General features: G+C 42.6%; 1 protein-coding gene and 1 long non-coding RNA gene across 2 annotated transcripts in view; both read right to left on the bottom strand.

Annotated features, from left to right (window-relative positions):
- LOC134158438 (uncharacterized) overlaps positions 1–23,442 on the bottom strand; it is a 411,508-nt gene that overhangs the window by 316,572 nt on the left and 71,494 nt on the right. The window lies entirely within an intron of this gene.
- Positions 246–22,472, bottom strand: NT5E (5'-nucleotidase ecto). The gene is made up of 9 exons (XM_062608358.1): positions 21,739–22,472; positions 16,772–16,994; positions 11,324–11,512; positions 7,428–7,625; positions 5,778–5,929; positions 5,243–5,351; positions 4,801–4,950; positions 3,024–3,224; positions 246–1,650 (listed from the first exon to the last, which is right to left on the bottom strand). The coding sequence occupies exons 1-9, from the start codon at positions 22,069–22,071 to the stop codon at positions 1,493–1,495; spliced, it is 1,713 nt and encodes a 570-aa protein (XP_062464342.1). The 5' UTR covers positions 22,072–22,472; the 3' UTR covers positions 246–1,492.

Below are 23,442 nucleotides of genomic sequence, written 5' to 3'. Positions count from 1 at the left end.
GTCAAGGTCAGCTGTTGTTAGAACAGGGAGACAAACAACTTACCTAATGCAGCTGCGTAGTTCAGGTCTTTTCATGCACAACCCTTGAATTTATGTGGAAACTAATGAGGTCTTGAAATTTATACACACTGAATGTTTATCATGATGTACCTTCTCCTGGAAATCCATAGGTGCAGTGGATTTAAGAAGTGAGTAGTTTCAGGCTGCAAAAGTGTAGTGTACTTCCCAGAAGAACACAGCAGGTCTATTCAGAAGACTCATAATCAGTTTAATTTGGCAATAAACAACATGGAAACGTGATGTGAGAATTCCAGTGTGAATGATCTTATAAAAATAATCGTTTGCATTATATTATAAGCTGTCACTTCTGGATGAAGTGCCAGAAATGTCACTTAGCATTTAATCTGATTTCTGACTGTATACTTACAGAATCATAGAATGGTTTGGGTTGGAAGGGACCCTAAAGAGCATCTAGTTCCAGCTCCCCTGCTGTGGGCAGGGATGCCTTCTGCTAGACCAGGTTGATCAAAGGTCCATTACTCATTAGCCCATCTCAGAACTGTGTGTTTCTCAAGCACAGTTTTGCCATAGATGAGATAGGCTTTTGAGTTATGATCACAATTGTCATAAAGCTAGGTTCTGCTGTAAAAAGCCCTGTTATTGGGCTACTTCCAAAGGAGTTGATACACATATGTGACATTCTCTCTGAATGCTGCTGATAACAGAGTAATGGGCAGGAGTCCTGTGCTTTTGTCTTTAGAAAAAGGTGTAAACTTTTTCATACAAAGATGCACCATAATCATAGATAGTGTTCTCACTTGGATAGTCTCCAAACTCATCATATTATATAGTGAAGTATATAGTTTGTTTAAATTGATGCAAATCAAATCAAGCTTTCATTGCATTATTTATTAATGGAAAACATAAGTGAGATGCTGCATCTTCAAAAGGAAAATTGGAAAAACTTTTTTCAGTTGCATGTAAATGGACCCCATGCTTTTAATGACACTGAGTTTAATCCAGCTCTACAACGCATATGACTGGAAACAGAGTAGAAATAGCAGACTGGGAGCTTTAACCCTGAGTGGAGATTTAAAAGCTTGTTTACATTACTGGAACCAGATTTTTAATCAACTCATTATCTAAAGTAGCTAAAAAAAAAAGACAAGTTGAAAACATCCCATTTTGGTCAGTGGTTGTTTTACAATGGAGCATGAGTATTCCCTGGAACTTTGCTCCTTGAAACTTGTAAAAGGTACCTGCAGATTCAAGCTAAGAAAAGTTCTGAATTCTGCCCTCTTGTTCTGCACCATGTGTCTTTAAGCTGGTAGAGGCGTTGAAGCAATGGCTTGTACTGTTCACTGTTGATAAGCAGAAACCTCAACACACATTCATTTTAAGGTTTAAGAAAAGGGAACAGTTCTCTTTTCCCTTTGTTGGCATCATCTCTCTGCCTGCCTTCCTCACTGAATGGAAACACAGCAAGCAAAAATCAAGTATGCAAGAACGTTACAGTGAACAATACAGAAATCAGGGTAAGACTTGCTTCAATAAGACTTCCAGAAGAAAACTTTATTCGACCTTCAACTGCTGGGTAAACTCTCTTCATTCTCTGGAGGTAACGCGTAACAACTTCAATATCAGGTTCACCTAAACAAACAGACAAAACAAGAGTTCTCTGCAGCAGCCTGGCTCTTAACCAACATTTAAGAACCTGTCTAAAATTCATAGAATCATCACAGAATCATAGAACGGTTTGTGTTTGAAGGAACTGTAAAGATCATCCAGTTCCAACCCCCCTGCCACAGGCAGGGACACCTTCCACTGCACCAGTTACTCAAACCCCCCTTCCAACCTGGATCTAAAGATTTAGATCAGATATGCAGAAGAAGGCCTTCACTGTGAGGGTGATGAGGCACTGGCACAGGTTGCCCAGAGAAGTGGTAAATGCTCCATCCCTGTCAGTGTTCAAGGCCAGGCTGGACAGAGCCTTGGGTGACATGGTCTAGTGTGAGGCATCCCTGCCCATGGCAGGGGGGTTGGACCTTAAGGTGATCTTAAGGTCCTTTCCAACCCAAACCATTCTATGATTCCTAATGCTTTATATGTGAATTTATTTCTGCATGAATGGATAATTACTGTGAGGGACAGCCTCCCCAAATTTGCAAGCTGTAGGCTAAATTTAACACCAATCTGAGAATCAATTTTAAATTGAAACATCTGTAGAAACAAAAGAATAGCTGTAATACAGGTTCAAAGGGATTTTTTCTTTTTTTTCTTTTTTTTTTTTTTTTTTTTAAAAGCATGCTTTTATACCATCCAGAAGCAGAGCACATGAAATTAAAAGTTTGGCAAAACATAGATGTGCTCCTAGGAGATACTTTAACCACAGCACTACAGCCTCTTTGTGTTTTCAGAAATAATCAATTTTCATCTCAAAAGTTTTTTCAAGGTTCCCTTTGTCTTAAGGGATGTATGTGTCCACTGGATGAACGCTGAGTTTCTAACAGTTTGCATGCAGCTTCAGAGGAGCTTCACACAGCATTGCAAAACACTTCCTTTTTAAGTCTCTAGCAGGGTGGCTGTCGCCAGAGTCCTGCTGCTTTCGGAGGGGCAGGCTAACTCCTGCAGAGCAGCTCGGCATCAGTCCCCTTGCCTGAACTGCATGTCCTTCAGTAATAGAGGTGATCATTCTGTCTTTGCAAATACTTCTATAAAGTGGAAATTTAAAGGCCAAAGAAAATAGCATCATCTTTTTTGATGCCTTGTTTTGTAATGAGTACATGTGCAAGGCCATATGTGGTTTTGCTCCTTTTCTGGCTTATCCTGATTGCAGAACCACTCTCTAAGCAGTGCTGAACGGATGAGGCTCAGTTTCTCTTTGAACCTTTTGTGCTATAAGTAAAAAAGAACATAACTGCTGGCTAAAACCAAACAAGAAGTCACACTAGAAAATAATTTATCCAGTAAAATAAAAAGTCTGAGACTTGTACCAACTGAGCCCTGTTGGTTCTCATACTTACCTTTACTGTATCCCAGATTTTTGTCTTTCAGCATATGATAGCCATCACCACCAAATAACATATAGGATGGAAGTGTCACATTATATATTTGGTCCATCTGGAGTGGGACATAGGCTGGAACGCGGCAGGCTGTGCAGAGCACTTCTAAGGTAACAACTCTGCTTCCTGGGGCTCTGGAGAGATCATAGACCACGTGGATGCCTACAAAAATACACGGTGGAATGCCACTTTATGCAGCGCGTATTGAACATCCAGGGCTAGGGGCATCATCCTCTGTCATCTTCACCTGATTCTTTACATTAACTGAGAGGTTAGCATTAGCCCGAGAGGTTGTGTCGTTCTGAATTATGCCAGTTAATGCCCTGTTTTCCTTGCACACTACTCAACTTTTATGCAACGAAACTTAGGATGTTAGAGAAATGCTGAAGCACTGTCCCACCTCAGTTACTTATTGCCTGTTCGTGTCACTAATCCAAGGAGTCATGAAGGAAAAGTCATGAGATTAGGATACTGCAATATAAAAATACCTAGGATACAGTTGCATAAAACCACCTTATTTCTGTAGTCATATGCTTGCTTATTGCCCTGGCTTGTTGGCTGAAATGACTTCTTTTAAAGCCAGCCACCCTAATTTAGCAGCTATTATGGGCAGTGTCCTGAAAAAAGAAAGCCAGGCCAGGACTGAAAGTTGTGGTTTCTACTCACTGTAGGAGCAGTAACGTTTCTAGCTGTGAGCCTTCCTCAGTCAAAGTCTGGGGAGAGTGAGGCCCCCACAACAGCTCTGTCAAGAATTTCCTGATCAGGAAGCCACTACAGCTTATAAAGCACAGAGGCTCTTCCAACCCTGGCTCTCTTCCTGCTCTGGATCTTCTGTCCTGAGCCCTTTCCAGAGCTACTAGCTATCTTCTGTGAGAAGGCAGCAAGCAGAGGGGCTGATGCTGCTTTACTGTAGCAGTACCTAAGAACACGGTAACTTAGTGGTGGGAAGTGAGAGACAGGGGCTGTGCCCTTGGCATGTGGGGGTTGTAGATCGTATGGGGGCTAGCACCTCCAGCATCAGGCTATTTGAATGGAGAGGCAGGGGGGGCAGGGGAGGAGGAGGAGGGGTTGGGAATAATCCATCAGCCTGTGCCCTTGTTTAGCTTTTCTATTAAATAAACAATAAAAATCTGCACTGCATCACAAAGAGACCAGCAATAAACATGACTGTAGCCTACTATACATCTGGATAAATACACAGGGAGCTGCAATTCAAGAAATACATGTTTTTAATATTAACTCTTCATCCCTGAACTGTTTAGGGAGTCACTGCAGCAATTCCATAGCTCAGTTGGACTAACTCTAAAACTGTCAGCAATCATTAGACAATGGCACAAAATGATTTTGCTAAACAAATTTGGCAATAGCTGGCAGAGACATCCAATCTAGGGCTTCAGGTAAGCTGCCAGTGAATTGAAACCCAGAGTTTGTTGTAGCTATTAGTGTATTACAGCTATACTCAATTATTTATCTTCCTGGAGTTCATTGAAGTGTGAAACTGCTGCCATTACAGGTTACTGAACCAACCAGGAATCCTGTCTCTGCTGATGGGAACAGTGATGGCCCACGTGCTTCAGTGACTCCATTAAAAATATACAGGATAAGCAGTCAGGTGGCATGTGTAAGGCACAGGGCTGGCACATGTGGCCACCTTGATTTCTGTTCTTAGAGAGGCATAATAGAAACAAGGCCAATAGAAAGGTTTGGAAAACTGAGAAGAGGAAGGAAGAAAACATACCTCCAACCTGCAGCAGCTCTCCGCTTCCTTTTCCGTATCTGTGCACACTGTGCTCAAAAGCTTCTTTCAGAGTGGAGCCTTTTACCCTCACCAAATCAAAACGACCTCCAAATGGCAAAACAGACAGCAAATCTCCCACAGTAATGCTACCTGGGAGAATGAGACTTAATGCTGACTTCTGTAAAGTTTACAATGTTATTTTAGGTTGTTTAACTATACATTTTTGACAAGGAATGTGGCAAATAAATACAATTTAAGAAAATGAGGGTCAGTAGAGGTAAGAATCACATACGTTGTCCCAGTCAAGAACCTATGTCTTTGTCATCCAGGAAGCATCGAGACTAATAAATCTGAGTTTGATGTAGCTGCATGTATTGCTATTCAATATGCTTCAATGCTTCCTTTTTGATAAAGCTGTCATTCAGCTTGTTATTTTACATACCGTTAGTGCTCTGTTCATCAATGGGTGACCGTATCCCACCTCCATTCAGGATGCACATTGAAACATGGTTCCACGACTTTTTATCTGGATGTCCAGTGTTCTCATAAAGCTACCAAAGGAAAATGTTTAAACTGATTTTTCATCTTCACTTGTTCTAGGCTCTGCAAATTCACAGCCAATACAATCTGAGACTTAAAAGAGACAGAAAGGTTTTATATCTTCTTTGATATTACCTTCAGCCCCGCTATAAAATACATATTCATTAGGTCAGGCTACCACGTCTCTTAAAACTGCAGCCTCACAGCCAGCTGTGAGCTGCTCTCTATATGAGGGTTCACCCAAAGAATAAACTGCTCCTTACACTGTACAGCAAGATTCATTACAGCCTGGCTTCTGCCAGATCTTCCTAGGGAGGAACTAGACATCACAGTGTTGGAAAGCAGCAGAGCCTGTGGCTGACAGTTTGGAGGATTTTATCCAATAGCTCTGGGGTACCACTTAGATGTCATTGTCACCTGGAGCAGCAATGTCTTACCACAGCATCACAGAGCAAATTTCCCATGTTACATTCCTGGAAACGGCATGCTTGGCTTGTACCATTCAGGTAAACACTAGTTTTTCCAATCTCTGTAGAATAATTCCCCAGATCTTTCTTCCATTTTTCCACTTCATCTTTAATGTGCTCATCTATAAAGTAGTATAAAAGTGCAAAATAAGCATCACACGTATCTCATATTAGTGACATTTCAGTGAATACAAAGCTTAGGAAAGACCCTGCTCTTCATGATTCTAAAATGTCACACTCTCCCTAAAGGCTCTTCAAGCAGCATGACATCCACACTCACTTCAAAGCCTGGAAAGGGAGCAGGCAGGATGAGACAACCAAGTGAACAAGCTATTCCTGTGCCACAGCAAGGTTGTCTCCTAACACTTAGAAGTACTTTTGCCCAGTCCTGTTCTGAGCTCTGATTGACAGGTTTTGTAGCACCTACCTTTACAAGTGGGAGAATTTGTAACATACCAGTGACCTTGGTCTATATTTGACATCGTATCTTTCTTTTTTTTTCCTTCCTATTTATAGCTCCCTCCCCCTTAATGCAGTGTTAAAAGGAATACTAGCTCAAATACCAATGTCAGTGAATAAACTCCTCACAGAAATTAATTCCCTATGCACATGTGTCCACCAGATGCAAATCTAATTCTTTAATAATACCAGATACAAAAGTACTTGTCTATACAGATAATGTCACCACTGCTTTGTATCAACTGTTAGTTTTAAGCAATTTGCCACATAACTGTCAACAATAGCAACATTTATGAAATGAGAGCACCCATGTATCTGAATTTTTAGTTTTCCTGCCATCACAGAGAGAATGTAAAGTCTCTTTATATCACCTCATTCCATTCATGGATCACTGATAATAACACAGTCAATCAGAATATCTATGAACAAATAATTCTTAAATTATCTATTTCATAAATACTCAGGTAGAACCTAGAAATTCTGAAAAAAAGGACTTTTTAGCTTCATATCTAGAAAAAAGCTTCACACAGCAAATGCTGGGCAACGAACGAAGACTCGAAAACCAGCCCTAAGTAATTACAGAGCCAACAAAAAGGTGGTAACAGAGCTTGGATGGGTATGACCAGAAAGCAACAGACTTTCCTCCTCCCAGTCCTTTACATGCTTCAGAGCTGAAACAGTGAACACAATCAGTGTTGAAAAAAAGAAGTTGTGGGTTCATGTATTTTATTTGCACATTGCCAGAGGGTTTTTTCTGGAACATCTCCAATTTCCTATATTGCCCTAAACTCTGTTCGGGAGAACCCAGCCTCTGGCAAAACAGAGTAAATTAGTCCTCAATCTTTTAAGTCATAATTACAGGGCTAGCTAAAACGGGCTCTGCCAAATGGTAAGGTAGTGTATCATCTAAGCTCTTACAAAAGGACTTTCAGTCATTTTAAACAGACAAAAACATACACTGAATTTGTGCATATTCAAAGGCCACAGCTCAGAAAAAGTGTACAACTGTAACACAGGCTGAACCCTACGCACAAGAGAACTGCAAGCTCGGGAAGAAAGGAAAGCCAGATTCTTCTTCGACACTGTACTGTGTATTTAACATAATAACACTTGAATTGCAGTAGAGTGCTGCAGGCAAATTCAAACGTCTGTTCCACATACCTTCAGGAACACTGCTGTCCAGCAGAATGGGGTTTCCAACTGCTTCAACTACATTTCCTTTCTTGTCAAATGTAACATTTAAGTAACCAAGATACTTTCCATAAGCGTAAGCTTGCACCACTGGCACCTTCCTCCCATCATCTGAGTCAACCATGAATGGGTATGGGCCAGCTGGCTGTTCAGTGGAGGGTGGGGTGCCTGCACAAAAGGAGCATGTAAAGCGGGTTTTCAGCTCATGTGACCTTCCAGGAATTATCAGAATGACTTTTCAAATGCTTCTCGGCCTTAAAACCCCCAAATAGGGCATTAAGCAGAAACGGCAATAAATGTACTGGATGACAAATACACATTCAGTAACGTAACATTCAGTTATGTTATTGCATAAGAGACTATGTTGTTTTCAGGACATGAGCTCTAAGAACTGCCACAGTGTTTTTTAAGTTGTGACAGCACACTTCTCCATGACATCATGTCACAACAGCAACAGAGGAACTTTTCATTCCAGTTACTGCAATCTAAATCTCTCAGTAATGCACATGTACCAGCCTCGGGCTGAGAAATGTATTGTTCGCCTTCACACTACGTTATTCAGCATCAGATAGAAAATGAGAATGTTAATAAAACATACATGGTGGTTTTTTTCATTAGCATTACAGTTATGTGGTCATACATTTAAAACTCTTATCAACCTGCAAAGTTTGAAGGGTGATTAGATGTAGGATTTGGAAACAGACAGATTAAAGGCATTTACAAAGAAAAGAGATCTTGGCTCAATCGGCATAGCCTACCACAGGATTTAGAAACCACGCAGGCGAGGAAAGCAGCAAAGAAAAACTACACCGCACAGCTCTTATCTCCAGGGTACCAGCGTTCTCCCTGTCGGCTTGACATTATTATCTGAGTAGTATCATTCCCCCCTGTTATTTCCTCAGTATTTCTACCCCACTGTCAGCAAAGACCAAGGCCAGGCAGTTCTGAGAAGCACTGTGTGCTGCATGGCCTTGCTGCAGAGCCGCCTCAAAGCCTGCTGCTCCCCCTGTCCCAAAGCCAGCAGCACTTCCCATCCCTGTGTCAGTGAGAGCCTGGGTGCCAGCACGGCAGGGGCATGGCGGAGCAGGCGTGGATCCGGAGGAAAGCAGGCTCTTCACTTCCACTGCTCCCTGAACAAGTGGTTTCCTTCCATTTACAATTGTTTATGTAACATGAAAACCTGGGATAAGCAAGCAGGACAAACGTTCCTCCTAGAACTACAATTCCTATTTCTCTCTAGTCCCTCCTCTTCTCCAGGGAGAAAAGCTGCAACAAAATACAAGCTGAACCAAGTTTACCAGAGAACTAGTTTTTCTACTTTTAGCTGGGCCAACACAGCTGGTTTCCTGGTGGTGCCTCCTCACTATTTGATATTTATTTTGGGAAGAATTTAAGAAATCCTGTAGCTAATGAAAACCCTGCAGGATTTATCCATGCAAAGTGGCTTCGGGTTTTTTTGGAACTGAAAAAGAATCAGTTTTGATCTCTTGCCTTTGTGTAGCCTTCAAATGAACACAGCATCAGCAAGAGAAATTTATGCTTTCTGGTCATCATTTTAGTTCACATCAGCTGTGCATGGTTACATGCTTATTCATTTCTTGCTTCCTAAAGAAATGCTTTCTGATACTGATACTTTCTTGACGGATTAATTATCACTATGACATTATTCCATTGTAAGAGCAGATGTGCTCCTTCTGAAATGAAAAGACATTTCAGCTCATCTTATCCCCAGAGAAAACAGCACTAGAACCCATGCACACATCTCTGTCAAAGTCTGAGACGCTGTTTCATCACAAATGCACAAATTCATACTGGGTAACTGAAGAACCTGTAACATTTTCCTGTTTTCTTCCCTTGTTTTAGCCAACACACTGTGTTCTCAGAACATCCTTTCTGATGAAAAGTAGAAATTAATGTGCTTTAACCTAAAATTACCATTACTGTTTGAATCAGTTCTACACACCCAAAGCACACCTGAAAAATTCAAGGCAACATTTGCCACATAATCTGTGGATAAACCAAAGATTTCCAAATGTCTCAGAGACAGGCAGGTTGGACTAGTCCGAGATTAGGCCCTTACATTAAGACATCTCTATGGAGATGTCTTCCATGGGCAGTTTGTCTCTCAACTCCTGTGACAGCCACAGATTCAGCTGACCAGCTGGTTTATCTCCACTTAGACTGAGCCAAAACTCTCTCCCAGATTCTCCTGCCAGTTATTGATCTAACATCTGTCGATTTAAATGAGAGCTTATAGGCTCAATGTACACATAGAAACACACACAAAATTTAGATGTTTACTGTGCAGTCAGATCACCTCCACAGACGTGGCTGTGTTCTTGTTTGCCGATAGCTTTGACTTAGAAGGGAAAGGTTCACAAATTCACTCGTGGTGTTCCTGGATGGATTAGCAAGTGCAGTTTCAAATGGGGAGAGGATGAACAACTTGACCTAGTCTACTTGGACAGTGGGGTACTCTCTGGGATGACAAAAGATGTGCATGTGAACTCCTACAGATATAGGCAGATATGAACTCGATACCTCAACTCCCAGAGCACTTCAGATCACGATTCTCAGTTGCGAACAGTGGCATCTCTTTGGACCATGTCCAATAAGCCATTTTGACTTAAGACATTTTGTCCCCTTTGATGAAGGCAGACTTGAGTGCAGCCTCTCTACAGGCTTGTCCACTCTTCCCTCATCATTCACTCTCAGTCACTCTTGGAGACAAGACATTGGGATGGATGGTCCTGTTGTCTGTTCCAATTTGGCCACTTCTCTGCTGCACCCCTATGCTAAGTGTTTGCGGCCTCTGACTTGTAGGTAGGTGTGTAAATGCTCTGTGGCTCCAGCTTAGTAATCAGTTATTCCTTGAGGTCAAATTAAAGAGATATTCCAAACTGTTTAATGCGTTATCTGTAGCATGAAACTGTTTAACAGGTGGGACAGTAAAATGTGAGAGCCCAAATGAGACAAACAGGCATGAGAAAGTGAGAAGAAATGAGTAGAGAGAAGATGAAGTGGACAGTGCAAAACCTTGAAGTGATTAAATTCCTAGGGTACACAGTGCTATCCTGGTGACTAAAGCACAAGGGAAATTTAATGGAAAATTACAGAAAGTTCTTGTTATATTCTCAACCAGTTAATTTAACAAGCTAAATTTAATGAGCTATCTTTGATAGTTTATAAAGCCCAGCCTTTATTTTAATTGTGTCTTTACACATGGGGTCAGGGAAGGCAGCAGCACTGGAGAAGCTGCTGGTGACAGGTTTTGCCCTAAAGCATCATTGCTGTGGAAGAAAAGAGATCAACAGTGTTCACCTCTGGAATGATGTCTACCTCTGAAATGATGAATAATAAAATCAGAGATTAAAAGTAGGACTGAAAAAGACAGAGAATACTTGGGAAGAGTTTTTTAATGTCAGGGCTAATGGAGACCTATGAATCAGATTCTACAGAAAATCAACATCAGTATCACTTTTGAAGTCTTACACGATTCTTTTTTTTTTTGTTAACACACACAAGTTTAAATGTAAACATCTTATTTACTCCTTTGTAGTATGAACTTGAAACAGGTACGGTATGTTTGGCAGTAATTTACTAGTATTACTACCACTCTCTGTCCTGCTTTGCACAGGTCACTTTGAACATCCACAGCATTAAGGAACCTTTCAGTGAGTTAGAGTATTGCCTACCTACAGACTGTTTTAAATCGGTTTCTTCCATGGAAGTTATGGATAGATACCAGCTATGGATCTGTCCCAGTACAGCCAGCAGTAAACCATATTTGTGAAAGTTCTCAGAGTTTAAAGAGAAACAGTTTTAGCTTTGCTTTAGAAGCAACATTTTAGTAAGAAGTTAAATACCTGTATAGAGAAATGTGTTTGTATGTCCTCCAATTACAACATCCACTCCTTTCACTTTTTGGGCAATATTTTTGTCCACAGTAAAACCAGAATGTCCTAGTGCAATTATTTTGTTCACGCCCAGAGCAGTAAGTTCATTCACTTGTACTTGCAAAGCTTCAATTTCATCTTCAAAGATAACATCGTCCCCTTAAAAAACAGAACAGATGTAAATATATTATTACAAAGTACTTTAACTACTAGTTTAAACAAACAAAAAACTAGTTTTATATCTGGTGCTATTTTGTACAATTAATGGCACTTTGAGTATCAGTGGCTTTCAAATGCTCTTAGTTGGTCCAGACTCCTGGTCTAATGTTCTCCAGTCTCTCAGGAGCACCTTTGTGCTTAGAGTAAGACAACATTCCTTTGCTAAGCTGTATGTACTTGCCTATACTAAACAAGTTGTAACTCCATTAAAAAATACCAGTGACACCAATTGTGGGATCAAAAATTGAGCAGGTTTTGTTATTTAATTAGAGAAAAGAAACTAAATACGTAAGTGTTTGAGCATAAACACTTGTACTATAAAGCTTTTTTTCCTTCCCAAACTATATTTCCTTGAGGTCTTCTATCTTCTCCTGAATTAAATCTCTTTTTACTCCACACCCATCTTGTTCTTTCCCTCCCTCTCCCCCCCTGAGGCTTTAAAGAGCAGCTTCTTCAAAGTGCAAACACTGAACTGCCTTTTTACACAGATTCTCTCACCTAATGCGAACCACTCTCAGCAATATCAATGCAGCACAGCACACCACTGAGCTACCATCCTGAAATGAGAGCATAAAGAGCGGAGTGTCTGGAAAGAAGAAACCTCTTTCAGACCACAATGTTGGGAAACTCAGTCTTTCTGCAAGGTTTCTGTGCCCACTGAAATTATTCTAACATGACAAACAGTTACATGAGCACTAGGTAAACATGCACTTTCATCCTGGGCACAGTGTTTTGGGTTGCGCAAAAGGACTGACTATGTAGGAGACTAATTTCTTTGACAAAGTTTTAAGAATGGAGTTTAAGAACAGAGTGAACAAACTGTAATCCTAAACTTACCAGTGAAGACAACCGAGAAACATTTCTACCCATTCAGCCTCTACCTAATTCCTCTCCTTCCTGCTGAGTTTTTGATCAAACCATTTTGAAATATACTTTTTAAGTCAAAAGATTTACATTATTTCATAACAAAGGGAGGAGTGAATCGAATTCACGATCCAGTGCAAAATGTCTCAGGAAATGAAGAGGAAGCAGCTACAATGGAAAAGATAAAAGAGGGTTACATAAATTGGTTCGCCACCACACCCATTGAATAGTTCTGTTACTGCCAGAGGGAACCTCTGTACTGCACATTGCAGACTGAATCGTGCAGCGCATCCCCACATTTTCTTCCTGCAGACCTCTTCTTAAGAATCAAAGAGTCATAAGTTAATTGAGGTTGGAAGGGACCTCCGGGGGCCATCTAGTCCAAAACCCACTCAAAGCAGGAACTCAGAGCCAAATGAGGATGCCCAAATGGGTCCGGTCCCAGCAAGCTGAAATTCCACAGCCTCTCTGGCCAACCTGTTTCATGGCTTAACTGCTCTTACCGTGACAAATTTTTTCCTTACGTCCCACCATAATTTCCTGTTTTACTACATGAGCCCATTGTTTCTTGTCCTTTCTCTGCGTCCCTCTGGGATGAGTCTGTCCCTGTCTTCTCTATAAACCCCCTCTTAAGACAGTGGAAAACTGCACTTAGTTCAACTTTAGCCTTATTCTCCCTGAAGGAAGACACTGACTTCAGCCCTTCTTTGTACATCTTTGTGCTTGACAGAAACTGTGCCTGATACAGAGCTACTGGCAAAAGGAGAAGTCTGAGAAATGCTCCTTGAGCCTAGGCCTTTCACATACTCATCTTACCATCTATGGACCAGCTACAATGGTGTTGCATACCACAGTGTGGGGATCAGTTCTGTAAAGAGAAAGGGGCTCTCTACATGAAGAGCAAAAGTGAGCCTGCTGACCAGCTGTGCCAGCATCCAGTTGCCTGCAGGCTAACTTCTCCCATGCCAGGTGGTCCATGATAACCCAGCTCTCCCCACCAGCACCAGCTCTGTTACCCCTCTGTTACCTGCAGCCTACAATACACTGAAGACATACTGTTATTAATCTTCAACCTACATTGAACCAAGCAAACCTGCTTTCACAACGAGGGTTAAAACAAGGCTTGTCCTGTGCCAGTAAATCCATCGCTCTCCCAGGACTGTTATAGCAGGGCACAGGCAGCCACCGGCACCACCAACCACACAGGCAGTTACACCTCCAAATTCACCCATCCAGCAACTGCCCACTGCCCACCTTGACCTCAGAAAGGGGTTTCTGCAGAGGCTTCTTGCACCTCATCCCCAGCCCTCACACAGCTTTGTATCCTGGTCATCCAAGCATTTCATCTAATAGAGCTGAAATGGGCCAGCAGGCTCAAAAGTCACACAGCCGGAGACTGTAAGAGCAATTACACAGCGCTGACTTCTCCACGAAACCAGGCAAAAAGCACTATGCTGCTTAGCACTCACCTGCATGTATTTCAAAACAATCTGAATTGAAATAAGTGTTTATTTAAGAGTTATTGCTCATGCCTGTATTTCAGTTCTGTTTCAAGGTATCAAATTGATGTGACATCCTCTTCTCTTTTTAGATGGTGCAGAGTTTCAGGTAAAACATCCAGACTGCTATAAATGAACAAGGAAAAAGAACTGGCTGCATGTTAAAAATTCTATGCAAGCTAGCCAGAATAAAGTGGAATAAATGGAATTTAAAATTCCATTTTAGAAAACTCTGCCAAGTTGATAGTTTTAGTAAATATTATGCTGCCTGTCAGGTTACAGAGTAAGCAGCTTTGGGCTTCTACCTTACATGAAAATAAGGCGGACAAAATGAGACATATTATTTCACAGCACCAAACATGTATGTAGCATCTCTCAGGACAGATAAAGACATTACCATTTTGTGTGATGTTTACAACACCATTGCAGAACTAAAGCAAGTGAGCTGGTACCATCAAATACCAGAAAGATGCTCTTAGGATTACTAGTGCAAAACAAATACATAGACAACTCTGTCTATGTGCCAAGTTATAAACAACACTTGGAGGATGTGGAAAAACTGGCTGAGATAGTTGAAGGAAAAACTTCAGAAAAACTGCCAATTGGCTGTAACCTACAAATTGTGCTAAGAGTTCCCCATCCCTGTGGTTTCTGAACAACAACAGTAACAGTACCTGCAACAAAGATTAACTGTTCCTTCACAATGGAATCACTGAGACTTAGTGACTTCATACTCTGTTCAAGTATGCTGATAGCCGTTTTCAGCAAACTATGAAAGTACAAACTGTAATTTCATGATTGCGTCAAAGTTATTGGGATTTGACAGCAGAAGAAATCACACCCACAAAAGATTTCCATGGAAAATGGTCATGCAGGAATTCACGTTTCACCATTTTCAGACTTCCTATTTGCCTTGAGAATGTCCTAAGAGCATACAGCACGCCAAAGCAACTGCTGCAGAGTCTGAGAAAACAGAATCATCTGGAAGAAGTGTGTAGAGATAAGCATGGTGCTGAATTTAAAATGTGCAATACATCTTATTCATTGAACTAAGGAATTAGGTTCATAATCATTTAGCCACCGACCCACCTCTGCCATGATTTTATCAGTCTGGAGGATTGCTAGGTCACGGAGGATATACAGTCACTGAGCTATATTAACACATCCTGAATTCACATTTTCAAAGCTTCCAAATGTTCCTCCACACACTGAGAAAGCAAAGCAGAAAACTGTAAAAACTCGGATCACTATAAATGTTGCTGTTAGAATTTGCTCTGCTTATTGCTCAATTACACTGCGGGATATACTTAGCTTAGGGCTGCCCCAGGGAACTAACAGTTAGGGAACTAACCAGCCTTCCCTTTCAACACTGTTTTTAATAGTTGTGGTATCTGTTATAGCATCTCGGCATACTGAGGCATTCAGTATGGTGTCTAAAGGTTACCAGAAGTGCAGTTAAACGCTTCAGAGGATCATTCCAACACTACCTGCACTCTTCTCTAGTAAATTGATTTGCAAGTGAGTTAAGCTGATGACCTCACCACAGCAATGGAGTTGTTTGGGAGAAGAGTTGAGATCTAGTTTATTAATTCCTAATGAAGAAGAACACTGACTGTGTTCAAACCTAGTGTGATGTCAGATGACACCTACCCTCAAGCATTTCACCCTTCAAGAACTTCACCTCAAGCACAGGTGAAATTCTATTGCCTACAGAAAATACAGATCAATTTCCTTTTTTGTTGGGAGAAGAAAAGAAAGGACTCCAAAAACACATCACTGTAAAATAGAAGTGAGATATAGAAGTCTATTCTGACCTCAGACATCCACTTCCTGATACTTTAAACATACAGAATAGGAATCAAAAAGCACAGAAGGAACGGTTTTATATTCTAGTATTTCCTCAAGGTATGAAATATTCCTTTTCTTAAAAAAAGCTATGCATTACTTCTTTATTACTAAGTGATGGAAAGAGAAGTAATAATATGAAGTCCTTTTTCAGTGTGGAAACTGCTTTAAAACAGTGCTTGGGGCACCCCTCCTGCAAAAAAAACAGGGAAGAGAGTCTGATTTTGTTGGGGAGGAGGGGGTGTGGGGGGCTGAGCTTTGAGCAGACAATGACTCAGATCTCCTACAGCTGATTTAAATGTGTTTCTCATCCCAGTCAACCATTTTCTTTTACTTAAAAAACCAACCTCAACAAACCAAAACCCCTTCAATGTTGGAAAAAACAGAAATTGAGAAGCCTTTTCCTCATCAATTCTAATTTTACTCATGAATGAAGCAATTGTGGTAAAAGCTGAATGCGTGTTCTTTCTGTAGTCTAATTTCTGGAAATATTTGAGAGACTAAAAACATCTTGGGCAACTTCTGCTTCAAAAATACACAGGAAGCTCTCCTTGCTTTTACTAGGGCTTGAGCTTGGAGGCATCCAAGATCACAATTTCAACACACAGAGAAAAGCCTTGGTTTGAGCACATTTCACTGTAAGGTAAGCTTTAACATCTGTTTAGATGCATAAATAACAATATAAAAGAATATAAATTTTAAAACCCAACAACAATACAAGCACCCCCCAGCTCTTCTGCAATCTCACTGACCTTTTTAGTATTCTTGGATAATTCAGTGACACTATATAATTCAGGTCTGTATGAAAATGGCTTTTAATGTTAACAAGCCTTCTCCACTTTAAAAATCAGGCAAAGTTGAACAATACAAGTAAGTACTGATAAAACTTCTCACTTTTCAGCTGAAAATATTCATCTCTGGATTCAAAAAAGTGGACAAGTAATAAAATAGTTAACAAAGGACATAAACTTATATACTAAAGAAAACATACCTGGCTGTGAAAGAAAAGAAGTCTCCTTCGTAGTGTAGCCAACAATTCCTACTGGTTCCGAGTCAAAATGTACTATTTTAAAAGGATTAACATATTTCATCATTTCGTTCCCTAATGGGGTTTTCCCCTTGATGTTGGCACTCAAAACCGTAAAACTAGCATTTTTAAGGAAAGGATCCAATAATCCACTCACACCTTCATCAAACTCATGGTTCCCCAAAGCCTGTGAAAAGCAAGAAGAAAATATAAGAACCTACCTCCAATATTCAGTCTAAATAGTCTCATAAATTATATATAAAGGTATGTATGAGAAAACAAGGTTTATGCTCTAGGGAATAAAACCCTATCTTGTCTAAAACAGCACGTCCCTGTTTCTCATGAAAACAGAAATGCTATTTTTGTCTTTTTTAGGTTTAGGTTTTTGCTTTTCAGAATCTTCTATCAATACAGATGTGGCAGTCAAAAACTACATAAATAAGGTCTGCAATTACATGCCAAACCAAAAACCACTGTTTTTTCATCCTGTAGCTCCAAGAGGATTAACAAGAGCCACAGAGGAAAACAGGTATTTTGTGTATGGAAAATATGTTGCTTAAAAAAATACTGAAGAAAATGTTAAATGCCAGTGACAGTATTTGTTATCTTTAAATAAAACATGCATTTTAAGAGCTTGTGCCTGGAATACAGGTTTTTAAACACATTTAATTCACATTTAGTAGAAGTTCTTGTGCACTTTGGTCTTTTCTTGTAACATGTTATTTTGTAGACATCATCAATATAATTTCATACTGGAAGTTCTAATGTTTATCAACTAAGGAGAATCTCCACAGACAATTCATAGTACAGGTGTGTGCACACATGCAGGTGTGTTTATCGTGAGGGTGGAGAGGAACTGGCACAGGCTGGCCAGGGAAGCAGTGGATGTCCCATCACTGCCAGTGTTCAAGGCCAGGTTGAAAGGGGCTTTGAGCAACCTGGTCTAGTGGAAGGTGTCCCTGCCCATGGCAGGGGGGTTGGAACTAAATGGTCTTTAAGGTCCCTTCCAACCCAAACCATTCTCTGACTCTCTGATTCTATGATAACACTATCATGGAAACTATGATATCTAAACTAAAACTATCACACACAACAAGCAGTCCAGTTTATCGAATGGCAACATAATACCATCAAGATGAGAATGTTTAATTATTCTAGGTTGGTTGCCTAATTTAACAAAAATGGACTTGCTTTAAAGGACCATAAAACTTTCTTCTACCCACCCCTTTTTCATGCTCAGCCTAACATGCCACATGCCTGTGCCTCCAAGTAACCAGCAAAATGTCCATAGATAGCAACTTTGCTGAAGCATGATATATACAAGAACCTTGTAGCATATTTAGGTGTTAGAGAAAGAGAAGAAATAGCTATAGAAACAGTCATAGTGTAACCTGGGACAAGTTTTCAGGTGGCAGTCAGAGCAAAGCATGAAAGGAGCGCTAAAGCCATCAGACCAACTCTTCTAGACAAAAGAGTGCTTGTAATTTCATTCTGAAGATTAAGCAGGGAAAGTCACATTCATCATCTGAAAAGACTTACACACCTCTCTCCACTACTCAGATAAACAACTTCTATGTGTTTATTCCAGCTTTTATTTTCCAGATAGATTATATTAACCCCGGTCATGTTCCAACCTGAGCAGGACCACTAGAGGCATGTAAGCTCAGTATTTCAGTCAAATGACTGGCAGTCTTGCTTTTGGGGGAGACAAAGACTCATGACTCCTCTGATCCCCACAGGCGCGTAGTCAATGGCCCTGTGGAAGTCAGGATATCAGCAGTAACTATGGCATCACTGGCAGCCACCTGCTCCTGCTGATGCTAGTGAGAACCCTACTCGCACCCCAGGGAAGGAGTCAAATTGTTTGCATGATGCTGCAGCACTTTTCCAAAAGAACCAAGACCTGTCCTTAGGAAAATCCTGACCTGGGAAGCCACAGTGCACTCCAACTATATCAGCTTTCTAACTGTATCCTAACTGCAATCTAACTTGCTGTAAAAAATCACGTAAAAAAGAATAACACTTTAAGGAAACTCATTTTGATTCCTTCATCAGTTCAATGCTGACTGATGTTCTGAAAAGATGTCCATGGCCTGGTGGAGCATCTCAGAATGTAACAAGCTATTTCCTTTTGGCTGACGCATGTGCCTTCTGTTTATCCTAAACATGCAATTACACCCTTCCCCCCAAAAGGTTGCAAATGAAATAAGTTGACTTGCATGTAACTGCCATTAGCTTGTTGTGGAAAAAAAAAACTGACAACCCACAAACAACAAAACCAACCAACTACTTATGAAACCTTGTTTCTCTTGGCTTTGTATCTCGCGTTTGGACTATTTCATGTCCATTAGGATACAAGCTTTGATCAAAACTTTTCCCATGGTGTGGGTGGTTACAAAGTCTCTTGTTCATGAGAAATCACTGGTGCTAATAATACAGTCTTATATTTGATGCAACTTGTCCTCTGGGGAGGAGGATGTGTGTACCATTCTGGGTTCCTGTACTCTTTCTAACCACCCTTATGCCCAGAGTTTCTAGGACGCTGTACCTGTGCAATATCCCTTCACCAAATCTGAATCCATTGGCCAGCTTAAGTCACAAGGAGGAATAAACAGACATGTTTAGGCACACATCACACAATCCTATAATCCTCCTTTACACAAGAAACCAAGTTAAAAAATATTTCAAAATCAGGATACAAATTAACAGAAGGATGCAACTTAAAAGTAAAACCAGAAGACTTCCATCATCACTCCAATTATTGACTTTGCAGTACTCAATTTTGATTTTGATGTTAATTACACCAAAAAGCAAGGCTAGTGCCAAAAAAATTTGGAAGGCAATACCTCACTAAACAAGACAAAACAGGCTTGAGGTGAGAAAGGGCAGAAATGAGAAAATAGCTAACCTAAAAGGAAATTCATCCCATTTACGGAATAAACCTCTAACGCTGCCAGGCTGCCCTAAATCCCGCTACAGCTCCTGCCCCCATCCTGTAACTACTTCCATGACTCATGTTCCCTCCTTCATCCTGTTAGTAATCCTACTCCTGTATCTTGCTTCTAACCATTTCAGTAATCCCCACCCCTTCTGTTAGGGATATGATTTCCCAAATTTTGCTTAAAGAAACGCTAGCTCACTCTTCCGCAGTGTGGCTCTTACCTGGCTCCCCGCGCACACCCGGCCACCATCCCCACTGCATGGTGCTCAGTGAGTCCATGGACAGAACAGTTGTAAAGGATGTCACGGCACTGCCCAACACTTGGCATCTGTCCTCAGGACCTTTGGTAGCAAAGGTCCTGAGTACTTGTAGCTTCTCAGTCTGTCCTGTCCCCTTCTATCCAGTGACAACATTCAAATTATAATATGCAGCACCTCCACAGAGAACAAGTGGTTGACTACTTCACCTAAGGCATAAGCATTCAGTACAAGCCTCTGGCTATCCACTATGGTGTGGAATTATTTTTTAACCTTATTCTGATGAAAAAGCTCATGGGATCTCCTAAACAGTCAGTACGTGCTTCCTACGTAATGCATTTCTAAAACTGGGCACAAGCTCAATATTGCTGATTTTGCCCATTAGAATTTCTTCTTGTGATATGATCAGGAACTGTACAAGCCCCCAGCCTGCCCATGAACCAGTTAAACCAGCAAATGTGCAGCTGAGGATTGACAGTCAGCAGCAAGCTGTGGGAAGAAAGGTAGGAAAAACCACCTTGAGCTATTTCTGCACTGCACAATCCCAAAGGGCTCTCCAGCTCCCAGTGAGAATGAGTCCTAAATGCACACACACCACTGGGAGAAAAAGCCTGTTAGTTTTATGATTAGGAAACCGTTTGTTAAGACACAAGAACAGGGAGCAGTGTCCTTCACAGACCTGTCTGTTTGGTATGAAGTGTGTTTAACCCAAGAGAGTGTACTGGGGTATCCCTTCCCTTCCACAACTCTTCTGAGGCGGAGGGAAGCAACGGGTGAAGCCATTTTTACTTGGGAAAGAGCAGTATTTACCAGAGAAAGCAAAAAAGATGAAGACAAGAGGATGTGATATGCGCAGAAGATTTTTTTCCTCAAGCTGTCAGTTGGAATGACATAAATATACAGTCATCCTCAAACATAACTTCAATCTCTCTCCTCCTTTCTGAGGTTGTATGCAAGCAAAATAAGCCACAATAATTCTTTATGTATTAGCAGGCTTTATGTATTAGCAGACAAAAGATTTAAGGACATGGAGTGACATCCCCCAGTCTCAGCCTCAAATTCTTCCTCCTTTCTCTCAGCACTCGGATGACCAAAAGAGACAGAGTAAAAATACAGGACTGGTGCAGCCCCAGACAGCTTCCTCAAAGGTGCACTGTTCCAGTCCCTGGATCACACGCATCCAGCCCCTTACACCCTGTCAAAACCACAGCTCTGGTGGGACTGCACACGACCAGGGTGGGACTGATGAAAACGAAAAATCCTCACCCTTTGCAACAGCATTACCAACATGCACCACCTGGCCCTTCCCGCAGAGCCTCTGCGCGGTTACCCTCTCTCTTCATCGCAGGCCAGGCGTCTCACCAGGGATTCCACGCTTCTGCCGATCCCTCTCCCCAGCTCGCTCCAAGCCCCTGCCTCTCCCAAGGGGAGCTCATCCACGGCATGCCTGCCTTTTCCTCTCTGTAGCCCTGGCACCAGCTCCCTGTTTCTGGCTGCCCGCGGGACTGCCAGCTCATGACTCCATTCGGTCGGGTGCCAGTCACCTGGCACACCGCTTCTTTTCTCCTTCCTTACCCCTGGCCGATGCTGACCACGATTTCAGCGAGACCTACAGACTTCTCTGAGGCAACACAGCGCACTCCAGGAGGCGTCAATGCAAGGGCTGGGAAAGGAAACACAGACCCACCACCCAAGACGGGGAAGCCCCCCGCCACTACCCCGGCCCTCTTTACCATGGCGTCGTAGTGCAGGAGGTTCATGAAGTGGACCGCCTCCCAGCCCTTGAAGCGGGAGAACCACACCGTGCCCTGGTACTGGTCTCCGGCGTCCAGCAGCAGCACGTTACGGTGCGCGGCCCGCTCCGCCGCCACCAGCGCCGCTCGCCGCGCCACGCCGCCGAAGCAGCCGGCCGCCCGCTCCGCGCCCGCGCAGCCCCGCGCTCCCGCGCCCTGCGCCTCCACGCGCCCGTGGACATCGTTGGTGTGCAGCAGGGTCAGCCGCAGCTCCGCCGCCGCGCACAGCACCGCCGCCGCGCACAGACACAGCGCGCCCGCCCGCCGCGCCATGCCGCGGGGACTCCGCTCCGCGGGGCCGGTACAAAGGGTGGCTGAGGCGGGGAGGGCTGGCGGGGAACCCGCGCAAGTTGCGCGTCGCCCCGCGGAGCCCCCAGCCGCCACCCTCCCGCAGCGGAGGTGCTGACTGCCCGTGTGGCGCGGAAGCCGCAGGTGCTCCGCGTCTGCTGGGCGTGAGCAAGGGCGCGGAGCGGCCTCCCCGGGCTGCCGGGCTCGCTCTTCGCCGCGCCTCGGTTCGCTGCCTGCTGGGGCTTGGGGATCGCTCAGCCCCGGGGCCTGCCCTGCCCCGTCCTCCCTCTGCCGTCCCTCGGCACGGCGCAGTAGGGGCTGCACGGAGATGGGCTCCAGCCCGCTGCTGAAGGTCAGAGATGCGAATTCAGCCAGCAGCGACAGGACGAATTCCAGTGCTTACAGGGAGCCTTGGTGAATGTTTAGTACGCTGAGTTTCCACACCCTCACATGAAAATGCTTGTTTTCAACCTCTCTCCTTTTTCTGCAACAATGCTTAAAATACAGAGTGCTATTTCAGCCCTAAAAAAAGGTACGCTACTTTTAAGGTGGATTTAATTATAACTCTACTGTTCTTAGTGTAGATCCTTGAATTGCTTTCAAGATTTTCCTTCTTTGGTAAAATACTAAGCTTTTGTGGTTTGGCACATGTATGCTGAACAGGAGACCCGCTGATGCCTTAAATGTACAACCCAGCAGGTGTATGGCATGGGGTGATGGCCACTTCAGCAACTCAGACTGATTGTTGGCCCCACTTGCTCCTTTAAAGTCACACACCCACTGTGTGGGTCCACATCTACCACTGTTAAATGACAAAATTACCTGGAGAAAGGGATTTTTCAAAGTTAGCTTTCAGAGTGCTGTAACTGCCGTATACTTTCTTGCAGCCTTTGGAGAATTGCACATTGTAAGCAGTGGTTGGCTTTTCTTAAAACCAGAAGTTTCACCACTGTGTAGAGGAGTGACCGTTTCTTACAGCATTACAGAGGCTGTATGAGTTGCTGTCTCCTTTCCACCAGATGATGTCATGCCCTGGTTTCCTGGGCACCCAAAGTCCACAGGATGGAATCTGAACTCATTTGGTCTGTTTGTTTCCTCACATGGCTGGAAAGTGAATGAACCTGTATTTCCTTCCATGATGGCTATGCTCCACTGTCCCTGTACTCCCGTACGTGACTTGAATTAAACCAGCTGTGAGGTATCTTCTCACTTCCTTGGATGACTGTGCTGTGCACTGCCTACCCCATCCCTGGGGAATCCCTCATTGCATGAGCTGTGCCAGCAAAATCTGGAGTTGTGCTTCCTCTCCTCCTCTGCACATCCTCTTTGGTTGCTCTTCCCTCCTCTGCTGGACTG

This window comes from Pezoporus occidentalis, unplaced genomic scaffold, assembly GCF_034315485.1.
Source record: "Pezoporus occidentalis ecotype Australia unplaced genomic scaffold, CSIRO_AGI_Poc_V1 ctg13, whole genome shotgun sequence".
NCBI lineage: Eukaryota > Metazoa > Chordata > Aves > Psittaciformes > Psittacidae > Pezoporus > Pezoporus occidentalis.
Note: the sequence above shows the minus strand (reverse complement) of the source record. Positions and strands in the feature narration are given on the sequence as shown.

Coding starts and splice junctions, on each gene's coding strand:
- NT5E (XM_062608358.1), bottom strand. CDS start 22,071: ATGGCGCGGCGGGCGGGCGCGCTGTGTCTGTGCGCGGCGGCGGTGCTG. Junction 4,951..5,242: donor TGATGAACAGAGCACTAACG/GTATGTAAAATA, acceptor TCATTCTCCCAG/GTAGCATTACTGTGGGAGAT. Junction 1,651..3,023: donor AAATCTGGGATACAGTAAAG/GTAAGTATGAGA, acceptor CTGTTTGTTTAG/GTGAACCTGATATTGAAGTT.